General features: G+C 44.2%; 2 protein-coding genes across 2 annotated transcripts; one reads left to right on the top strand and one right to left on the bottom strand.

Annotated features, from left to right (window-relative positions):
• Window positions 1–1,620: 1,620 nt before the first annotated feature.
• LOC132022637 (cystatin-9-like) lies at window positions 1,621–5,251 on the top strand. Its single transcript, XM_059407882.1, has 3 exons — window positions 1,621–1,975; window positions 3,743–3,862; window positions 4,748–5,251. The coding sequence occupies exons 1-3, from the start codon at window positions 1,736–1,738 to the stop codon at window positions 4,850–4,852; spliced, it is 465 nt and encodes a 154-aa protein (XP_059263865.1). The 5' UTR covers window positions 1,621–1,735; the 3' UTR covers window positions 4,853–5,251.
• Window positions 5,252–10,589: 5,338 nt separating this feature from the next.
• CST8 (cystatin 8) lies at window positions 10,590–20,938 on the bottom strand. Its single transcript, XM_059407883.1, has 3 exons — window positions 20,711–20,938; window positions 16,004–16,117; window positions 10,590–10,673 (listed from the first exon to the last, which is right to left on the bottom strand). The coding sequence occupies exons 1-3, from the start codon at window positions 20,936–20,938 to the stop codon at window positions 10,590–10,592; spliced, it is 426 nt and encodes a 141-aa protein (XP_059263866.1).
• Window positions 20,939–23,028: the final 2,090 nt, after the last annotated feature.

Raw genomic sequence — 23,028 nt, forward strand, 5'->3', positions numbered from 1 at the left:
AAATGAAACAATACAGAAGCAATTTAATAGCTGGGAACTTTGCTTAGAAAGAAGGAATAATGAAGTGTAAAAATAAATACATAACTAGAAATACACAATATAACATCACAATAGCTGAAAATAGAAAAATAATGAATTAATCAATTCTCAGACATTCATTAAATGTGAGACTGAGTTTTTAGTGGCACCATTCCTAGGAAGACACCAGCTCTGAGGACCTCTGTGCAGTGAGGACAGCCTGTCAGCTTCAAAGCAGCCTTCTCTGTGCCTATAGGGCCATCTGGTCACTGGTGCCCAGGGGTCTGCAAACCCTGCACCAGGCATGGATTTCCAACCCCTTCCCTAATCCAGTGTGGGCCCACAAACCATCCTCAGACCCAGCTCCCACCCTTCCATTTGAGTGACTTCTCCTGGTGATTCAATTCCTCACACCCAGGGACTCACTCTGAAGTGTGCTCCCCAACATGTGGTCCAGTGGTCCTTGGAATGAGGTGAAGCAACTGGAAACAGGCAAACTTGCCAGGCCTGCGAGACTGACTGGGTCAGAGTCCTGGCTGAGGGAAAGGCCCAGGGCTCTGGGTGTCCACAGACCTTTCAGGGCATTCTGGTCTCCCTGAGTGCACAAGTAGTGGCATACAAATATTGAAGCCTTTCACAGGGACAGAGCTGAAGACTTGTTTGGAAAGATGTGCTCCTTAGTCCTTCCAGAGCCCCATCTGTGGCTCCACATGGACATGGTGAGGGTCCCTCTCTAGAACCCAGACTCTGCACAGAGGAAATTGTGTCCACTGAGCCTTGAGGACCTTCACCATGAGAGGGCACTGATGCTCACCCAATGGTCACAGCTCAGCCATCCCTGGGAGCTCACTGGCTTTGCTCTGTGTCTGCTTCTCCCTCATTCCACCCTCTCTCTTCTAGAGAAAATTCCTACAAAGGGATCTATAGACACACTGTGTGTCAAGGGTCACCCCAACGGCAACACCTTTGGAGAGCTTATGCTTACATCATCCTGCCAGGTCCCAGACTGAGCAAGTGGCAGCATATCCAGGGGCTGAGGAGTGCAAAAGGATATGCAGTGAGCTCAGCTGGAAGCTCCTGGTTCCAAGACCCTGAAGTTCCCTTGCCTGGCATCATCCCAAGGGCCAGTAAGCCTTCTCTGCTCCACTATTCAAGGGGGACTGGGGAGCTGAGAGGGACAGAGACACTTGGACTCATCAAGACCTCAATGCTCCTTCCTTCCAAAGATACCAGTTTTCTCTGTGTAGCTTACCTCTGTCTCCCCCCAACTTGGCTCTCAGTCACTCACCCTTTTTGGCTATGTCCTTATCTCCATGGTCCTCACCCTATTCCTCTGCCATGGGGTCACCTTCCACTTCCACATCTTGCTCTTGTGTCCTTGTTTCAGCCTTGGATTCTGAGGCATCCAAATGAAGTCCCTCCCCACTGAGGAGCTGAGAGGGATGTTATGGCTGGGGCTAGGCTACGGGGGATGCCTCGCACCCATTGCTGGTTCTTTGCAACCCACTCTGCCTGAGTTTGTCTGGACAGGAAACAATTATGCCACTTGGAATGGGAGGGAGGGTGACATGTGGGAAGGGACAGTGTGTAATAGCAGAGAGGATATCCAGAGGGAGGAGTTGTTCTGAAGCTGATGTACTGGACCAATGCCCAGGGAGGATTTGAGGGAGCTTGAGCTACAAGAAAAAAGGCAGTGGGTCTCCAGATTCCTGTAGCCATGCTGCACTTGCTGTTCAGGTGGACTCTGCCCTGGGCCATGCTCCTGCTACTACTAGGTTCCCAGCTCCTGGTGACTCCTGGGTCAAGATCTGAAGAGGAAGCAGAGAATAAATACCAAAATGCCATGCGAAGCTACTTCCTTGGTACAGTGGAATATGCCTTACATATATTCAACTTGCAAAGCAATGACACAAGGGCCTACAGGCTGGTGCACATCCTGAATTCCAGGAGGGAGCTGGTAGGTACCACGTCCTAACCTGATGATCCGCATGTGTTATGAAGTCAAGGTCAGGAGCAGGAGTCCTATCTAGTTATCTTGTTCTGCAGTCTGTAAAATAGAGCCAAAATACAGACTGAGGCAATTAATATCTTCAATGAGGAAAAGACAAGACAGAAAGGAGGAGGAGGAGGAGATAGATTGAGAAAATGTCAGAGGAGATGGGTTGAAGAAATATTCTAGCAAAACAAATGCAAACAGAAAGAGAGACAGGTGCTGAGAGAGGGGGAGGGAGATGGCTCTGGGGATCAGGGCAATAAGGATTCTCCCTCATTGTGACTTCAAGACCTTTACTCTAGGCTCTTCCCTGAGGAGGGAGGATGCTACCTATGGGGATTGATGTTATTCTACACTCTTCCCAAACCATGGTTCTCAATCCTAGAGCATTGTCCTTGTAGTGGATTGTCTTCAGAATGCAGTCAGGACAGCTATTTGCCTGTGGGCTGCATCAGGAGCATGTAGAGTTATGTGTGTATGTGTGTCAGGTGTAGGTGTGGGTGTGAGTGTTTTATTGAGTGTGTATATGGTTAAGTATGAGTTTTTGAATGAGTGTGTATACCTTTGTGTATCTGTGTGTGTAGGTGCAGGTGAGAGTAGCATGAGTATGTCACTGAGTGTGTGTAGTATGTGCACAAGCATGTGTGTGTGTGCCTGCACACATGTTAGGACCCCAGGCATTCCTTTCCCCTCTGGACTTGTCTATATATAAGTGTGAGTGTCAGAAGTTCTGTGTGTGTGTGTGTGTGTGTGTGTGTATGTGTGTGTGTCCGTGTATGACTATGTGTCACTGAGTGTAAAAGTAGGAGTGTGTCTGTGTCTCTGTGACTGTGTGTGTGCATGTACACAGGTTCTGGGGGCCCAGGGCATTCCTCTGTCCATCTGGACCTCTGCCCTGAGAGCCTGAGGAAAGGGAGGTGGGAACTCTACCCTGCATGGAACTCCAGCTGTGAACACTGCTGGGTCAGGTCCCACCTGGTTCTGCTGCCTGAGCTCTCTCAGTCTGAACCTCTGCTCTGGGATTCCTAGATCTGCACTCACAGATCTGTTCTGGGCTCCCTAGATCTACATGATTGTAGATCTGAGTTAGGGTGTGGGAAGTAATGGAGAGTGGAGTGGGAGATATGGAATGGAATGAATTGGTTGGAGAAGAGTGCAGAAGGAATACAGAAAATTCCAGCTTTATTTTGTAATAGGACAAGAGGTATCTGGAAGCCATAGTTTGGGGGTGGTGAGGGTCGTGTGTAAAAGCGGGCACTCATGGGCTCATGTGAGTGTTCACTGCACTGTAGGCAAATATCCTATTGTTGGGCAAGTGAAAGTGGTGATGATGCAGCTGTAGAAAAGCCACCCACTCTGGAGCTGAAATTACTCAGCAGACTCTTTCAGAGCCAACACCCTCCCAGGCATTCAGCACCTGACCCCTGGGAGTGTTGTAGCTTCGGAAACATGCTGGAAGTCAGGCTGGCTCTCCCTGGAGCATTTGGGGACATGGGGCTGTAGGGTGTGATGTATGAATGGTGTGTGACCAGGCCTGCATCTACCCTAAGTTTCACAGAAAACTCAGTTCCCTTTAATTGAATTCCCCACACTTGGCTATACCCCCCAGCAAGCTGACCCAGGTCCAGAGGCAGTGTTTGGGACTATCCCCACATTACATAGTTCTACACTGGATGCTGTGCAAGGGAACCAGGAGGCAGATTCTCACATTAATGTCAATGTCTATTGCAGTCACTGGAGAAGAACACAATGGCGTTCTCCATGGAGCTGCAGCTTAGAAGAACAAGATGTGGAAAATTTGATGATGACATTGACAACTGTCCCTTTCAAGAAAGTTCAGGGCAGAACAATGTAAGACGTGCAGTAGGTCCTTCGGGTCACACAACTGAAGATGCAGTTTGGGGCAGAGGGGAAAGTAGGGCAGATGACAGAGCCATTCCTAGGGACATAGAAAATAGAAATGCAGTCACTGCTATCCCTACCACTGGTATTGCAGTAGGAGCCCAGCTGGACAGCCCATCCTTGGGGTCTTCTTGTAGCCCCCCTGGCCAATCTGGGAACCACCTTTGCCCACTCACCCATTCCATTTGCTAAGCCCTTGAGCCACAGTGATGACAGATTTCTCCTGGCCACAAGGGTCCATGTCCCCTGGGAAATCCATAGGATGTCCCCTCTCTTGTCTTTATTGACATGCCTTCCCTACAGAATTCAGGGGGAGAATATTGAGATAGGCAACATGGCCTTTGCCACACTGGTTTTCTCAGATTCCCCTGAGAAAAGAGCCCATGGTGTGGAAATTGAGGAGGGGACCACGGTCCTCCCTCTTAGGCCCTGACAAGATTCCATGGACTATGAGCTGATGGTTCAGGAAGAATGGTCAAGATGAACCCCAGCTCTGGGACCAAGCCACCTAGGGGGGAGTCCTTTAAAGAGCACGCCTGGTAGAAACTACCACAATGCTATGCCAGGGCCATGGGTCACACGGGTTCAACCTGAGTGCTTTCATGGAGACCACAGGTCTAAGGATGAGAAACTAGTACAGGGGCCCTTGAGGTCAGGACAAAGCCCTGAGTTCAGAACAAGCAGGGCTAAGGTGGGACTGTGGCTGAAGACCACAGCCTGCATTCCCAGCTGCCCACCCCAGTATGGGTGTTTGGGATGTGTGCTGTGTTTAAAGCAGGAGTCACTGCTTCCAGTCATTCTCCATCTACCTTGCATCCCTGTGCTTACCCTCAGATCATCACCTGCTTCTTCATCATCAGCACTGAGCCCTGGAAAACAGAGTTTGAACTCTGGAACAAGACCTGCTTGGAGGGGCACCTGCATGGCTCAGTTGGCTAAGCATCTGCCTTAGTCTCTGGTCATGATCCCAGAGTCCTGGATCAAGCACTATGTTGGGCTCCCTGATCAGCAGGGAGTCTGCTTCTCCCTCTCTTTCTGCCTGCTGCTCCCCCTGCCTGTGCTCTCTCTGTGTCAAAAAAAAAAAAAAAAAAAAAACTTAAAAAATATGAAAAAGACTTGCTTGGATGGCACCCACTGATGAGATATCAACACACCTGGCTCTGGCTGTTCTTCTGAACACTAGTGATGTCCTGTAGGTATCCCTTCAGTGGCTGATCAGCTCCAAGGTATGTTCTCTTTATTTGTAAGTATTTGGTGTTTCATCTGGGCATTGTGAAAATTCTTCCTGCTCCTTTTCTTCATGTAAAAAAGATCATTAAACATTAGCATTTCAAGAAACTTGTGTGGCATGGTTCCAGACAGAGGGGCTGGGCATGTGAAGGGCTCATCCTAACAGGGCAGTAGAGGGGGCCCAGGGTTCTCTTCCCTCTCAGACCTCTGGAGTCACCTCCACATAGCACAACCTGAAAGTACAGGTGCCTCTGAGCTGCTTCCTTGGGGCTCAGGAGGAATGACCTGCTCCCTAGAGGCTCAATGACCATGACCCAGCAGAAAACCCAAAGTGCAGGATGGATCTAGACAGGCACTCTGGCCCTCAGGACACATACCCATTGCCTGAATCAATAGCTGTGAGGATGTGGGAGCAACTGTAGCCTCCACACACAGAGTGGTCCAACCACCACCTCCAGCTGCAGCAAGTCCTGGACCCTCAGAAATATTCCATCAAGGCCTCCCCACCTTTGGACTAGGAGGATGCATTTTCATGAATCCCAGGAGACCCACAGACCATTTAATTTTGAGTGACACTGCTCTACCAAATGCTATGAGACTCTGTCTGAATCTCCTGGGTGCAGATTGCTGCCGTCCAGGAGGCTCTGGGTCTCGATGGGCTTCCCAGGATTCCAGGCAGAGCCATGGGAAGATGCTGGCAGTGGGCATCCTCCCTGCCAGCCGAGCATGGACATAGCTGTGCTCTTGTCCCACAGTCATTCTGTCTGGTCCCAGACTTCAGTAGATTTCTAAAGACCCTCCAACCAACCACTCTCCCGTCTACTTCCATGCTGGTCTGTACTGAGTTGTACCTCAATCTGCAGAAGGAAGCATAAAGAGAGCTCTTTATCCACTGTGATCCCAGCATGTTTTCCATAGTCAACCCCACTAATTCTACTGAAGTCCCATCAGATAACTCCAGGAGATGGTCTTCTGTGTGTTCAGTCCAATGGTGGGTGGGGGGTGCTGTCCAGACCCTTTTGGGGCTCACCTTATCTCCTTATCTTCTTCTGGAGAAGAAAGGTCCTCAAGGCAGGTATCAAATCATGGCTCCTGGTAAGGACTCACTAAATCCTGCCTCAGATCACACTTGTGAGGCTTTGTTAATGTTTCTACCCTCTCCTCCTCCCATGGGAATCTATACAAATTCGGGTTCTGGGCGGCGCCTGGGTGACTCAGTCGGTTGAGTGTTTGCCTTCAGCTCAGGTCATGATCCCAGGATCCTGGGATCAAGCCCCATGTTGTATTCCCTGCTCAGTGGGGAGCCTGCCTCTCCCTCTGCTTGCAGCTCCCCCTGCTTGTGATATTTCTCTCCACACCCCCACACAAATGATAAACAAAATCTCTAAAAATTAAAAAAAATATAGAAGAAAAAGAAAGTGGGAGTTTTGTCCCAGTCCCCACTGTGTCTCCAGAGCCCTGAAAGTGAGTACAAGTTCCAGGTGCTCCAGCTTTGTAACAGGTGTAGGATTCAGGGACCTTGCCCTGCCTATCCTTGTGGCTTGGGGTGGTCCTACCTGCTTCTTTCCTGGAGTCTGTATATTGAAGGAGCAGGGAAGCCGGTCTCTGAATCATCAGTGTCACCTGAGGTAGGACCCTGGGTAAAGCCCTGACAGAGCCAGAGGTAAAGGCAGGGGGTTACTAGAGTCAAGGTTAGCTGCCTTGTCAGGCCCAAGTTCCCAGAGAGAAAAAGAGGCCCAGCCAGTGGCTCAGTCTCAGGAGAGCTCCTTCTTCCCCCAACATGTAAGTCTAGTGTTGACACTGTTGCCCTAGTCCTGACCTGTTAACCTCAGTCTCCACGTCAAGGCCTGCAACTGGGAAAAGAGCTATTCTGGTTATCAAACCCTCTGTGGCCACTTCTTCATCTATCAGGAGACAATGGACACTTCCCTAAACTTTCCCAAGGTGTCAGAGTCATGGTATAGCCTGGGCTCAGGACTGAACACAAAGTAACAATAAAGTTACTCCTATGGAGGCAAGAGGAAGGAGAAAGGGATCTGGGACCTGGGGGAGTGGGAGATGGAGAATGACATATGCAGAGAGCTATCTCAGCAGCCTGCAGTCCTTGCCCTGTGTGTGAGCCTCAGCATGACCCCATTCCAGATAACCACTCTGGTCCCTGATGCTCCAACTCCCCTCAGATCCTAATACCTGACATGGGATGCAGACCTGGATTTCTCCCTGGCCCTGGTGTAACCCAGGAAGGGAGCACGTCTTGCTTAGAAGCTACACTTTTGAGTATTTTTTTCAAAATTTCTCATGACCAAAGGGAAAATGAGGACATAGTGACCAAGTCAATGCTTCTGTCATCTGTGTATCTTCTAAAAAGCACAATTTCTGCAGAAGTGGGTGGGGGCAGGATAACTTCTAATAGGCAGCTGGTCCCCCAAGTGGCCTAAGCTACAGGCTTGGGCCCAATGAGACTTTGAACTTTGGAAGGAAATGGGCCAATACTGAAGATTCCTCAGAGGCTATACATCCACACATTCCAGTCCTCTTCAGGCTCATGTATGACACTGCCAACAGTGGGCAAATAAAAACTCAAAAAACTGGGGCACCTGGACAACTCAGTTGGTTAAGCATCTGCAGTTACTCATCTGTCTTTGGCTCAGGTCATGATCTTAAAAGAGTCCTGGGATTGAGCCCGTTGGGCTCCCTCTCCTTCTACGCCCTGCTTCTCCCTCTCCTTCTACTCCCTACTTGTGCTCTCCCTCTCTCTCCTAATAAATAAATAAAACCTTAAAAAAACCTCATTAGTCAATATAACTGTTTTGATACTGATTCTTCATTCTGACTAACTCAGTGCCTCAGAAGGGCCCAGACAGCTTTGGAGAATTAAACACAAAGCAATATCCCACTAGTACTAGACAGCTGACTTTGGGTGTAGTTAGAAAAGTTTAGTTTGGCCCAGATGCTTGTAGATATTATGAATACAATGGAAACAACCAGCCTAGGGTTTCTGAATGTGTTAGATCCCTCCAGGTGTGCAACCACATTGTCAGTGTTCAAAGGAGAAAGCCCTGATCTAGCGGCTGTTCATGGGACCAGATGGGGCTGGCCAACTCCAGCTACAGAACAAGAGATCAAAGCCTTTGGCAGTGGTTGGCAGCTGAAGGGCAGAGGTGGGCAGAGAAGTGAAAGCTACAGGTGCTGCAGGCATAGGGATCCCCATCCCAAGGTGGGAGGGACAATGTGATACGAATTGCTCTGCCTGTGTCCCTAGAACTCTATGATCACATGGAGGAGGGAGGCCTGGCATGCCTTCCCCAGAACATTGTTGTTGGCTGAGGTGACAAAATGTAATTGTGTCCTATTGACTGACCCCCACAAGGGATGCCCCCACATGGTCCCAGGCTGCCCTTCATAGTAGACCTGGGCTCCACTATGAGGTTGCTTCCTCCAGAAACTCACCTTGAGACAATAATTCAAGTGCAAGTGGTTTATGCGGAGGTGATTGTAGAAAATACCAGAAAAACAGTGAGGAAGTAGGAATAAGAGTGAGCAGACTAACAATTTGGGAGATTAGGGCTTCTTCTTGGACACATTTCAGAAACTAGACATGTCTCAGTTTTACCTCCCAAGGGTCAAGAGACTGGGGCATTCCCTCACAGCACCCCAGCCACCTCACATAGGTGAAGAGAAAGCCTTCAAGCAGAGTGGCTCAGGTACAGGGAGAGGTTACTTGTCAGCCAGGTGACCTCTGAGTTTTACCATCACACAGAATGTCCCTGTGCTACTGTTGACACTGTGCTGGCTGGCCTTGACCTGCACATCAGTGCTGTAGTTTCCATACCCAAGTTTCAGAAAGTGCCTCTTTCTGCTCATGTTAACCATCTTCATCATCTTATCCCCACTTCTGCACACATACATGCACACACATATATACACATGTGCACACACACACAGTGGTAGCCACCCTCACAGATGGCATCCATTGGTCCTCATATCCTGGTCATCATACCCTTAAAGAGTCCCCTCCCACACTGAACGACAGCTATTGGGACCAATAACACAAGGAAGAGGTGATGGTGTGTGACATCTGAAGATAGGTCACAAAGGGCAGTATGGCTTCCATCTTAGTCTCTCAGAACATTCTATCTGGAGGAAGCCATACCAAGCTCACAGTGGCTCTGTGGAAAGGCCAACATGGAGAACAGAGATCTCCTGTCAATGGCCAACACCAACATGCAGGCTTTAGTGTGAGCCACCTCGGAAGTGGATTCTCCAGAGCCAAACTATCCCTCTGATGAAGACAGTGCAGTCAATGTCTGAGTATAACCTCAAGGGACAATGACATCTGGAACAGCCCCACCAAGACTCCTTCAGATCCCTGACCCACACACACCATGAGAGATAGAAATTGCTTAAGCCATTAAGGACAGAAGGATTAGTTACGCAGTATTAACTAATGCATCCCACTGTGCGCACGCGCGCACACACACACACACACACACACACACATTCATGCACAAAGCAGCTTACTATCCATGAGCCATCAATCACCCTTGCATTGTTTCTGCTTCACTTCAAAACCAAAAGTGCACTCTAGATCCACACATGACCCAACTATCTTCTATTTGGACCAGCTGTCTAAAATTGTTTCTAAGCCAATGGGCTGTGTCTTCCCTGGAGTCCCAGGTAGGGAGATTTTGGTGGAAATCCAGGGAAGGAACACTCTCAAGGGAGCTAGACCCTCAGAATCTTGCCAAAACAACTCAACAGCTCAAAATAGTCAAGGATTGGGTCCTCCAGTTAGTTCTCTAGAACAGCTGCCAGTGAAAAGTAATTTGTGCTTAGAGTTCAATGAGATCTGGAAACAGGTGTACACTCTCTTCCATCTACTGGTAGCAGATTGTCCTGCTAGTAAATGAATGGGTCAACTAGAAGAGGCTGACAGCACAGTAAAAAGACAACTATCATATGATCTCCCTGATATGAGGAAGTGGTGATGCAACATGGAGGCTTAAGTGGGTAGAAGAAGAATAAATGAAACAAGATGGGATTGGGAGGGAGACAAACCATAAGTGACTCTTAATCTCACAAAACAAACTGAGGGTTGCCGGGGGGAGGGGGTTTGGGAGAAGGGGGTGGGATTATGGACATTGGGGAGGGTATGTGCTTTGGTGAGTGCTGTGAAGTGTGTAAACCTGGTGATTCACAGACCTGTACCCCTGGGGATAAAAATATATGTTTATAAAAAATAAAAAATTAAAAAAAAAAAATAAACATAAGAATGCATAAAAAAAAAAAAAAGGCATCATGTTCTCAGTATCAGACCCTGAAGTGCATACAAAAAAGCACAAAGGCCACAAAAGTGAAGTCAGTGGGTCAGCTTATTTAAATGATTTACAAGCGTATTTGCTTCTTTAAAATGGAAGTGAAAGCAGTGGAATATGCTAGAAGGTAATTAGACCTCTTCACATTGTTTCTTCAGCGTAGTGAATTCAAATTTCCAAGGTTTTGTTGCAACAATAAAGGTGCAAAGAAACATCTAAAAGAGATGAAAAAGAATAATCAGTTTGTAAGAAAGAAAAATGAAAAACAAACAGAAGTTTCTATTTCTAGGTGCCAGAATTTGGCTTCAGGGTGGCTAAAGGCAGCCTGAGCCAGCCATGCCACTGAAGTTCCTGGAGCCCTTAGACTTGAGACCGGATGGCAGAGAAGCCAGTCTCACTCACCAGGATGGACCCCTGCCAATTCACCTGTGATCTGAAGTCATTGTGAGCGGTAGGAGCCCACAAACTGATTATTCTCAGCAATGCTCATCTCTAGCTCTGGCCCTCATCCAGCCACTGACTCCCCTGCAGCCTACTGAGACTCCACCTGGAGGGCCCAGGGAGTCCTTACCAGAAGAGGCAAGAATAGTACAGGTTCCTGAATGTCTTGGTGGGGGAGGGCAAGCTCTGGACCGGAGACTAGAAGCAAAACTTGCAGCCAGGGAACCGAGAGAACATATAGAGCTCTTTCCCAGGGCCTGCAAAATGAGCACGGTTTCAGGCTTCTGGTGTGGGATGAGTTCACTTATATGCCTATTCTCACTCCTAAAGATTTTATTCAGTTAGAATAAAAATGTAAATGAAGAATACCTCCACTACATCAGTGGAAACATGAATGGCAACATCAAACAGAATTGAAGTTGTGTAAGATACAAATATAGAGGGATCAGCCTGAGGAAGAAAATAAGACCAAGCTACCAACAATCCAGACAGGCCATTGGAGAACTAAGGCCAGTCAAGAAATTCATTCTGGCTAGAAGGGTGTCTGGGATGGGTTCGGGTGCTTCTTGGCAGTAGTAGGAAGGGAAGGGAGTGGGTTTATCAGAGGGTAGACTAATTGCTTAACTTCTGCATCAGCCAAAGGAAACAATCAGGAAACAGGAATTGAAAACCCAATTATCAGAATCAATCCTGGAGGACATGTGAACAATGTATATTAAAAATCTTTAAGAAGTGAAAAAATATTGAGTAATTTAACGTCCAGAAACTTTGCCCACAAGGAAACAATAATCACACAAATAGAAACAAAGAACAATATTTATTAAAGCACTGCTCGTAATAACTAAAAGTTAGGAAAACTTAACCAATTCTGAGGGATGGACTAAAGTAAAATGTGGAACACAATCAAATGAAATCATAGTTTCACTATATAGTGCTCTCATATAATTTTAGAGTTTGGGAAATTCTTAAAATTTATTGTTAAATGAAAATCTAGGTTATGCAACAGTATAGAGTATGATTTCAACAACACAAGTGTACAAATATAAAATATAGAAAAGTTAGTATAAATAACAATGTATTGACAGTGGCAAACTTTACATAATGGTATTTATAGTTGATTTTAAGTGACTTAATACTTTTGAAAGTTCCAAATTTTCTACATGAGATGAATCTAATAACTATTTAAAATCATATCAAGTTTTAAACTTGGATTCCAAGGAGCTCAAATGTTTGCCTTTTCTTCCTTCCTAAATCCAAATAAATAACTAAAGAAAGCATATGGGGTCAAATCTATAGGATCTCTGAAATGCAAGACAGAAAGGATTCTCCTCTTGATAAGAAGTGGATGTAATCAAGGTGACAAAGTCTACTGAATTACAGATGCTCCATGTAGAAGATGAGAGCATTAGAGAAAACCAAGAGAGAGAACTACCTCCAAACCCCACAAAACTTGAAGTCATCCTCAACTCTTCTCCACTTACTCTCCATGGCCAATCCATCAGCAAATTCCAGTCAAGCCTTTCACAAATATCCAGAACTGAGTACCTCCACCATCCTAACCAACATCATCTCTCACTTGTGGTATTCCATTAGACTCCTGATAGCCTCCTATTGATCTTGTTGCCTCCACCCCTGCCCCCATGCTAGCTTTTTTCCATGTGTCTCTCCATGTCAGCATTCCTTCTATTACTAACTAATGTGTCTTGAAAGACCAGTGACCTCAATGGGCTGGACCAATGGGCACCCTTACCCTATAGCCTCTACAGTCTGTTTCAATGGGCTTTCTGCCCTCTTACTTCTATAGATCACATCCACAGTCACCCTCTGGTTTGAAGTTGAGTTTGGCCAAGGGTAGATAGAGGCAGGAAATAGGAAGCATGAGATGTTGAGGTCAGGTGGTTCCAGTGGCTTGGCTGTGGCTCCTCAAAGGAGCCCTCCAGTTGGTTGTTCCAGGAAAAAAAAAAAAAAAAGCAAGGCATAGAGATGAAAACCTGGATGATTACTAGGGATATTAAAGTATTTCAAACTCCTTAGAAATCAGAGATCAACCAAATGAAATGGTGGGGAGATCACCTTTCACATACTTCAAAATGGAAAATATTTAAGATTTAACCCCAAGTGCTGAGGGAAAATAAACAACCATATACACCACTGAAGGAAGGTGTGCTGGTTCTACCACTGTGGAGAGTAAAACTGAGGTTACAAGTATGTGTGGTGGCCCCACCAGCGCTGAAGCTGCACAAGTGGCTGAATGGTGGTCCCACTCCCTGGGGTGTCCCAAGGAGAGCCCCAAACCTGCTCGGTCAGCATGCATCCTGTCACTGCTGCATTATGGTTAAAGTGAAATTTTAAGATGACCACAAGTAGATAGAAGGTCAAAAATGATGCAATACAGTCATATAAGAGCTTAATATGTAGTAACAAAACCAATTTAGCTGATTTATATACACATTAAGTGACCCAAGAAACCATTTAACATAAATAAACAATAACAGATTGTACCAACATCATAAATTTCAAAACATGTTGAGTGGAAAAGAAAATAAGAGAAAGTTCTAAAATTTCTGTACATTTTAAAAAACACACAAAACTCTGCATACGTGGATTAATTTATTTTTAATGGATAGGAACACTTCTCAACAACTTGAGTGTGTATCTTAGAAAGGAGGGGGTGGAATGCATATTTAATATTTTACTGGTTGAAATAAACATTTTAAATTAATGAAATAAAATGACAATAGTTATAAAATCAAGCACATGGGTATTTGATATATCATTATTAGTATCTACTAGAATTTTTTAAATGTTACTTAATTGAAAACTAGTCCTAGTAACTTAAAATAATAGCTTACTCTCTAGATGTAGCCATCCTCTTGCATTTGGTGCTCTGCTGTGGAGCCTACTATCCATTAGAATATGAAGATGCATTTTATTTGCACATGTCTGGGCAATTTTAAGGAATCATTAATCTGCCATTATTTTTGCTTAGCCATGTGTCATGCCAGCTTTAGGTATATACCAAATAGGTGAAGGAAATACAAAAGACAGAGACACTTGTGTATGTACCTTCAACCATGAAAAAGAAAAACTGGAAGTAACTTCTATGAAAAGATCGCCAAGGCAAATCTGTCCAGCAAAATCCAGCTCAGCTTGCAGATCAGTGAGAAATAATGAACAGTTGTTGCTTTAAGCCACCAAGTGTCTATGTGCGTGTGTGTGTTGGCAGAGGAGAAAGATATCAGCAAAAACTTATAGAAACAGTGTGCTATGTCTAGAACCTGGCTGTCCCTGGTCCTGAATATGATCAGAATATGGTTTAAGACAAACCCTCAACTCTGTGGTCAACTAATCTTTGACAAATCAGAAAAAAATATCCAATGGAAAAGGGACAGTCCCTTCAATAAGTGGTGCTGAGGAAATTGGGAAGCTGTATAGAGAAAAATGAAACTGGACCATTTTATACCATACACAAAGATAAACTCAAAATGGATGAAAAATTTCAATGTGAGGCAGGAATCCACCAAAATCCTAGAGGAGAACATAGGCAGTTACCTTTTCGACATCCGCCACATAACTTCTTTCAAGATACATCTTTTTTTTTTTTTTAAAGATTTTTATTTTTATTTATTTATTTGACAGAGAGAAATCACAAGTAGACGGAGAGGCAGGCAGAGAGAGAGAGAGGGAAGCAGGCTCCCCGCAGAGCAGAAAGCCCGATGTGGGACTTGATCCCAGGACCCTGAGATCATGAACTGAGCCGAAGGCAGCGGCTTAACCCACTGAGCCACCCAGGTGCCCTCAAGACACATCTTCAAAGGCAAGGGAAACAAAAGCAAAAATGAACTTTTAGGACTTCATCAAGATAAAAAGCTTCTGCACAGCAAAGGAAACAGTCAACAAAACTAAGAGGCAGCCCATGGAATGGGAGAAGATATTTGCAAATGATATTACAAGTAAAGGGTTGATATTCAAGATCTATAAAGAAACCCTCAAACTCAACACTTAAAAAACTAATAACCCAGTCAAGAAGTGGGCAGAAGACATGAACAGACACTTCTCCAAAGAAGACATACAAATGGCTAACAGACACATGGAAAAATGTTCATCATCACTAACCATCAGGGAGATTCAAATCAAAACCACAATTTGATACCACCTTACACCAGTTAAAATTGCAAAAATTAACAAGACAGGAAACAACAAATGTTGAAAAGAATGTGGAGAAAAGGGAACCCTGTTGCACTGTTGATGGGAATGCAAGCTGGGACAGCCACCCTGGAAAACAGGAAGGAGGTTCCTTGAGATGTTAAGAATAGAGCTGCCCTATGACCCAACAATTGCACTACTGGATATTTACCCCAAAGATACAGATGTAGTGGAAATAAGGGGCACATGCACCCCAATGTTCATAGCAGCAATGTTCAAAATAGCCAAACTGTGGAAGGAGCCAAGATGCCCTTCAACAGAATATGTGGTCCACATACACAATGGAATATTATTCAGCCATCAGAAAAGATGAATACCCACCATTTGCATCGACATGGGTGGAACTTGTGGGGATTATGTTAAGTGAAGTAGGTCAAACAGAGAAAGAAAATTATCATACGGTTTCACTCATATGTGAAATGTAAGCAATAGCACAGAGGACCATAAGGAAAGGGATGGAAATCCAAAGGGGGAGATGGAAATCAGAGAGGGAGATGAACCTTGAGAAACTACAGACCCTGAAAAACAATCTGAGGGTTTCAGGGGGTGGAGGGTGGGGGAGGAGGGGGGGAGGGGGGAACAGAATGATGGTATTGAGGAGGTCACCTGCTTTGATTAGCACTGGGTGTTACACTTAACTAATGAATCACTGAACACTGCATCAAGGACTAATTATGTACTATACAGTGGCTAACTGAACACAATAATTTGAAAAAAGCGAAGTTTTCTTTACAATGCTTCAGTGCTATGGAATTTACAATAATAAAACTGTCTTTCCACAAAGAAGAAGAAGGAGAAGGAGAAGGAGAAGGAGAGGAAGAAGAAAACTAGACAATCAAAGCAGAATTGGTCCTATCGGTTTTCTCTGTCTGGTACACAGACCTGGCCAAGCCCATACCTTTTTCATTTGGGGATCCTGTTGTAACAAGCAGTTTTCATTTTCTCCTGAAATTTTCTTGCACATTGTTCGGGCAATTTTGACTTCAAGAAAATAGTCCAAACTGTCTGTGACCTGTCAAAGAGTAATTTAAAAATTACATATCATAGCGGCACCTGGGTAGCTCAGTTAGTGAAGTATCTCCCTTAGTCTCAGGTCATGATCCTTGGGTCCCGGGATCAAGCCCCATGTTGGGCTCCCTGCTCAGCTGGGAGTCTGCATCTCCCTCTCCCTTTGCCCCTCTTCCTCTCTTGTGTTCTCTCTCCCCCTCTCTCAAAATAATGAATAAAATATTTTAAAAAATAAAAATTAGATATCATAAGTGAATATATGATACCAAGTGTCATCTCTGATAAGAAACATGTCATTGACTGCTTAGGGCAAAGAATGTACACCTCCTTCTCTTCCTCTTACATTTTCCATGTCAGAAATTTGGGGATAACTGGAGGGGGAGGGGTCCTTACCATAATCTTGCTCCCTCTGTCTCTCTTATCATGGTATTGAATGTTAAATAATGACAACTACCCCCAAGATAAAGCAAGAAAACTATTCCCCAAACAATGTTTTCCTGGGAAAGGTAATGGTTTTCTTATTGGAGTTTGGAAAATAAACAGCAGAGTCTATAACATCTTCATACATCATCAATAGATATTGGAAGAAGAAGACAAGACATCCCAGAACTGAAATTTCCTTGGAGGATACTGCTTCTCTAGTCTCCTTGGCAATTTTAGCAATTAAACCCTATTGCACATGATGCACCCTCCCAAGTCCCTGATTTCAGGGCCTCTTCCTTTCCCATGCAGAGCCCCCCACTAGCCCTGGTGTTCCAGAGAGCCCTATGGGGAAATGGAGATACCACAATGGCAAATGGAAACTCTTATTATTTAAAAATGAGAACAAGGTAATATTTTACAAAACTTAAGGGAGAGAATGTATTAAAGAAAATGACCAAGTTAAACACAATAACTGATCCTAGAAGAGTAAGAGATCATTTTGAAAATACAGTAAGCTCTTTGGACATTCTAGAGAAGTTGCCTGGGTATTGAATGGAATGGTAGTGGTTGGCAGAATTGTAAGTATGGTTTATTGAATATCATATATACTTTAAAATTTTTCAGTTATATGTGTAAGTGTAAGGACAGCCAACTGCTTCTGGGGGTGCCTTCAGGAAATAACAAGTCAGATTGGAAATGCAAGAAATTGGGTCTTCGCTTCCATTTTTCAACTCAGTGACTTTCAGACGTACTCCTAGAATATTTTTAATGACTGGATAACAAGTTTCTCAACCTCAGCACTATTGACATGTAAGTCTTTGTGGTAGGGGCTGCCCTGAGCACTGCAGGGTACTTAGCAGCGTCCCTGGTCTCTGCACTCTAAGTGTCAGCAGTGATAACCAAAAAGCTCCGGTTGTGATAACCAAAAAGCCTTCCAGGTATTGCCCCAAATCCCCTGCCTAGCAAAATCTATACCCATTTGAGAGCCCTTGCTTTATGTTTGACTGATATTTCCAAGTTAAAATCACCATAAAACCAAACTGCTCTGAATCATCCTCAACAACCCACCAACTGACAACCAGCCCTAGCTTGTTCCCTGATTGCCCAGAAAAGGGAAGAGGATAAGGGTCCTGGCTGCTGAGGCAGCCCTTCACTGTCTTCACAGACAGGTCTCTGATTCTCCTGACCTTCCATGACCTCTTTCATCTGGCTGCAATATCCTACCACTTGCACTCCACCCATATTACTCAGGCAGTAACAGGTGCTCATTCACAACAGGCAACCTGGGTTTAAATCTTGACTCTTCTACGTACTAGCTGTGTGTCCCTGGACAAAATACTAAACCCGTCTGTGCCTATTTTCTCTTTAAAGTGGAAGAAAATAGTTCCTGTATAATGAGTTACAAGATCTGAATGAGCATATGAAAAGCAACCAGGTCTGGCACAAAGTACACTGTATATACAGTTGACCCTTGAACAATGTGGGACTTATAGGCACAATCAAAAAACCAAGTGGAACTTTGGACTCCTCAAAAACTTACTAATAGCCTACCGTTGACCAGAAGGCTCACCAATAACATAAACAGTCAACTAACACATATTTTTTGTATCATATATATTATATACTGTGTTCTTGAACTAAATTAAGCTAGAGAAAAGAAAAAATTATTAAGAAAATTATAAGGAAGAGAAAATACGTTTATAGCACTGCATTGTATTTCTTGAAAGAAATTAGCATATAATCAGACCCACAGTGCTTTTTTTTTTTTACCATCATTCCCCTTGCACAGAATCTGCAGCAGAGCCTCGGTCAACTATGAAAAAGAACAGGTAGCTGCAAACTTTTTCTTTAAGGACTGGAGAGTAAATATTTTAGGCTTAGAACACACAATAATGTCAGTACTGCAGAAAAGTAGTCCTAGACTGCACTCAAACAATGCAGGTGACAATGTTCTAATAAAACTTTATTTATAGACATGGAAATTTAAATTTTATGTAATTTTTCATGTCATGAAATATTCCTTTTTTGTTTCTTATAACTATTCTTATAACTAGTTCATGGGGCATATGAAATAAGCAGCAAGCCAGACTTGGCTACAGGCTATAATTGTCTAACTCCTGATATAGATCTTTGTACTTTAAAGTTAAATCAACCAATAAGATATAGCTGCTCTCTTTATATAGAGCCTGTGTGTGTTACTAATTTTAATCTGAATTATCACCAAGAATTTTTCTTTTTGCTTTTGTTTTGTTTTGAGTTAATTTTGTTTGGGGGGGGGATGTTTCATTCTTCCTTACCTTTTTTTTCAGTGTGTTTTCCACTGGTATGTCGATGGAAGGTCAAGGAATTTTAAATACTTCTGTTCTAGACTCTTTTTGAATCTGTTTCTACCTGATTCTTTTGAATTCTTACCTGCATTCAAGTGTTTACAGTGAGCTGAGAAATAAAATGTGCATTCATGAAAAAACTAGCACACAGTACAAAATGATGTATAAGTTTTGAGACATGAGAATTCAGTGTACTTTTGATTAAGTGAAGCAGAACCATCTATTTGTGAAACTGAAAAATTGTAGATAAAGAAAAGTCCATGAAAGTGGAATAGTTCACTATCAATTAGTTCACTGCATATAAATGAGCTCCCAAGGCAGTTGATATTTACTTTATTTTAAATTTAACTACTTTTTAGTTTTAACTAATTTATCTAATATTTAACTTGGCCACCAGTGGTGACACACATCCTGGCCCCAGGTGTCCACTACTCAAGAAACACAAACAACATAGCCAGGACCACACATACAAAAAGGAGGGAGCCAAGGCCCATTGAGTGTGGAGGATGGTAAAGGGACCAAATGTCCCAGCCTCACAGGGACATGAAGCTGCCAAATGAGCTTTCTCTCCTAACCCTATTAAGAAAACAGGAACCTGAGCAGGTTCCTGATGACCTGCAGGTATGGACAACAAAGGTTAGAAGGCAGAGGATGGAGAGGAGACAGGGCTAGTGAAGGAGGAAGAGGAGCACAAAGACTGTCCGTGTACTGCATGTCACTCCAATGTTGCCGGGTAGTCCCATTCCCCATTAGCCCCTCCCTCTTCCCTTCCTTAAACTCCATCCAGACTGACTGGTTGAACCCCCATTCCTTTTGTGCACCTACTGATTCCTCTCCAAGTTCGCCCCAAACCACATCTTTCTTGGGATACAACATTGGTACAATGACCTCTTCTATGATACAGTCCATATTCCAGTTCCCCCAAACACATCTTTTACTGGTTTTTAATTTTTTTAATCCCAGAGATAATACAAGACCACATATTGAATTTAGTTGTCATGTTTCTTACACCTCCTTTAATCTGGAAGTTTCCCTGCTTTTTTCCCTATCTTTCATGACACTGATATTTTTAAGAGGTGTTACAGAATGCCCCATAATATGGATTTGTCTCATTGTTCTTCATGATAACCTATGGAGGGTGGATTTTAGACAGGGAATACCATGCACAGATGATGCTGTGTCCTTTCTGTGACCTCACATCAGGGGCACATGATGTCAGTCTGTCCCAGTGTTGGTAACAAGCATTTTGGTAAACAAGGCACTTGCCAAATTTCCTGATTGTTTTTACAATCTTTTCCCTGCATCAGTTTGTCCCCCACCACTCTCCCACCCAGTGGTTGCAGGACTCATTCATGACGTTTGCCTGAAGTAGTTATTGCCATGATGATTTCCTACTTACAAAGCTTTTACATATATAGGTAGGTTTTTTCTATAAACAAGAGCCTTCCCTTCCTTTTTTTTTTTTTTTAAATAAAAGCTGGACTTGCACTTCCTTTGCTTTTTCTCTGTGTGATAATCCATATACTGACTCATTTTGATAACAGCCCAAATTCTCCCAGACTTGGCCCCTTCAACAACCCTTCTTGGACTCTCACCTATGCTTTCCAATATGATTGTAATCAATTTTAAGTTATTTTAATGGCTACTTTATGTTTTGTCCCAGAATGATAAAGGATAAAGTGTAACTAACTTTCCTCCCAAAACCCCTAAAATAAAATTAATATATATTTGACTAACAGTGTCTCTCAGCTGTTTTCCCCTCCCTGGGGTCTGTGCCCTTTGTGGATAATGGGCCCCTCCATGACTGCATCTTGGAAAGAAAGAGCAAAGAGAACATGCTCACCAACCTGTTCCTGGGATTTCAGGACCTTCACCACCTTGAAGGTGTACTTGTCTTTGTTGGCCTTGTTATACTCTTTCATGGCATGCCACAGTGCCTGCCGCACATAGACGTAAGTTTCCGGGATGTCTTGGAAATTCCTCACCACCTTCGATCTGCCCCAGGTGTGGACACCTCTGGGCACAAAGGTCACAGTGGCCACCAGGAGCAGCAGGCTCAGGCAGAGTCTGGCCATGGCACCTCAGCCAAGCGGGTATAAGCCTTGTTCCTTCTGTCCTTCCAGGACTGGGGCAGGACATGGGCTGGGCTGGCCCTGCTGCTTCTGCACCCCCCCAGTCTTCCTGACACTGCTAGGGGTAAAAAAGAGAGAACTTCTGTTAGCTTTGTGTCCTATGGGCTTCTCTCTCTCTCCTTCCCAAAAGAGAAGTGGAGTGAGAAATCGGCAATCACAATTCAGCACATGTTCCCATTTTGGCTGTTCTCTTCTGGAAGGAATGCACTCACACTCCTTTCCTTCCCCACCAAGTAACCCCTGCCTCCTGGCCTGCGAGGCCCCCGCACATCCAGCGCAGGTGCCTGTCTATATCAGGTCTCAGTGCACAGAAAGGCACAAGGACAGAAGCACTGCCTCAGGGACAACATGGGCCTCAAAACTCATCTTGTCTCCTCTTCAGGAGCATGGATGAAAATCCTCAGGGAAGCCTTTGGCTTCAAAACTGCCCCCCTTTGTCTCCCCCATTTCCAGTCAGGCTAAGTAGCAATCACACTGACATCTGTTTGTGGAGCATTATTGAGTCTTACCAGACCCTATAATAAGGATATCACATGTTTCTCTTCTTTAATTTAGAATTAATTTAATTAATTTAATTTAATTTAATTTTTCCCTTGGGGCCACATAATAAGTAGCCCATTTTACACAGGAAGGAAAATAGTTCTCACAAAAAGGTCAAGTAAATGCCTCAGGCTACCTGTCAGAGTTTTACCTCATTGCCTGAAACACATGGCAGTATAACTGATGAGTATCTGTAGATCACAGCTTTAATGTATATTTGCTGTTGGGGAGATTCCATTCGCCATAGAAAGTTAATCAAGATGTAGTTCATGAGACAGAGGCACAACAATTACTGTGTTAAGTACATGTAATTCAAAAGCAAATAGCCTGAGAGATATAGGGGCCAAAGGCAGGCCACCTCAAGAGGAGCCGCTTTGCCATGAAGATTATTTTGATTTAAAAAACAATCAAAACCCAGCAGATTCAGGAAAAGTTCTTTAGCTTTTCTCCTCCTCCAGCCGCCTACAAAGAATTTAGGTAGAGAACCTGCTCCAGGAAGAGAACTCCTGGACAACTACATTATACTACAGACAACTACATTATACTATCAGTAAGGTATGGTAGAGAGGTCCTACCTACAACAGCAAGCACTGTTAGATCAAAGTCCTCTCTGTACCCCATTGTTTCCATAGGGCCAATAAGCATTTGTTTACCAAACATCAATTCTTTTTTTTTTCTAAGATTTTATTTATTTATTTGACAGAGAGAGAGAGATCACAAGTAAGCTGAGAAGCAGACAGAGAAAAAGGGAGAAGCAGGCTCCCTGCTGAGCAGAGAGTCAGATGCGAGACTGGATCCCAGGACCCTAAGACCATGACCCCGAGCTGAAGGCAGAGGTGTAACCCACTGAGTCACCCAGGAGTCCCACAAACATTAATTATTTTTCTTTCTTCTTGAGGTTTACATTCCTCCCCTTTGAAGTCCCAAACCCCATACCATAGTCCTTTTCCTTAGTTCAGCATGACATGTATACCTCAGTTTGCCTGACTGTCTTTGGAATTTCCATGTCTGTGTGAATTCCCCATATGTATGAAATTAAATTTGATTTTTCTCCTGTTAATCTGTTGTGTATCAATTTGATTCTTAGTCTAGCTAGAAGGACCTTGAAGGGGGCACAAAATTTTTCCTCCCCCAAAGAGACAAAGGCAGAATCGTAAAGTTGTGTTCATTACAGACATGTGGTAAGTATAGCATGCCTAAGTTGAATAAGGAATGTGACAGCAGAACCGAGAGACATCTGATATCTATCAGATACTAAGTACACATGAGATACTCAGAAAACATAATATTCATAAGGTCTTATGTTAGCCACCCAACAATAATGCCATCCTGGCCCCACGTGTCCTCACCCCAGGAACCACCAACCCAATCCTCAACATGTCCAGCTGTGCTAAGCAGACTTCCCTGTGCGTCTCCTCAGGGCCAGTACGTGTTTCTGATCTGCTGCACAGGCTTTGCTCAAACCCCCACTGTGGGCCCCATAACCCCATCAA

The sequence above is a fragment of the Mustela nigripes genome, chromosome 7 (assembly GCF_022355385.1).
Source record: "Mustela nigripes isolate SB6536 chromosome 7, MUSNIG.SB6536, whole genome shotgun sequence".
In the NCBI taxonomy this organism is placed as follows: domain Eukaryota; kingdom Metazoa; phylum Chordata; class Mammalia; order Carnivora; family Mustelidae; genus Mustela; species Mustela nigripes.

Coding starts and splice junctions, on each gene's coding strand:
- LOC132022637 (XM_059407882.1), top strand. CDS start 1,736: ATGCTGCACTTGCTGTTCAGGTGGACTCTGCCCTGGGCCATGCTCCTG. Junction 1,976..3,742: donor TGAATTCCAGGAGGGAGCTG/GTAGGTACCACG, acceptor TGTCTATTGCAG/TCACTGGAGAAGAACACAAT. Junction 3,863..4,747: donor AAAGTTCAGGGCAGAACAAT/GTAAGACGTGCA, acceptor GCTTACCCTCAG/ATCATCACCTGCTTCTTCAT.
- CST8 (XM_059407883.1), bottom strand. CDS start 20,938: ATGGCCAGACTCTGCCTGAGCCTGCTGCTCCTGGTGGCCACTGTGACC. Junction 16,118..20,710: donor TCCTGAAATCCCAGGAACAG/GTTGGTGAGCAT, acceptor ACTCTTTGACAG/GTCACAGACAGTTTGGACTA. Junction 10,674..16,003: donor AGGATCCCCAAATGAAAAAG/GTATGGGCTTGG, acceptor CATCTCTTTTAG/ATGTTTCTTTGCACCTTTAT.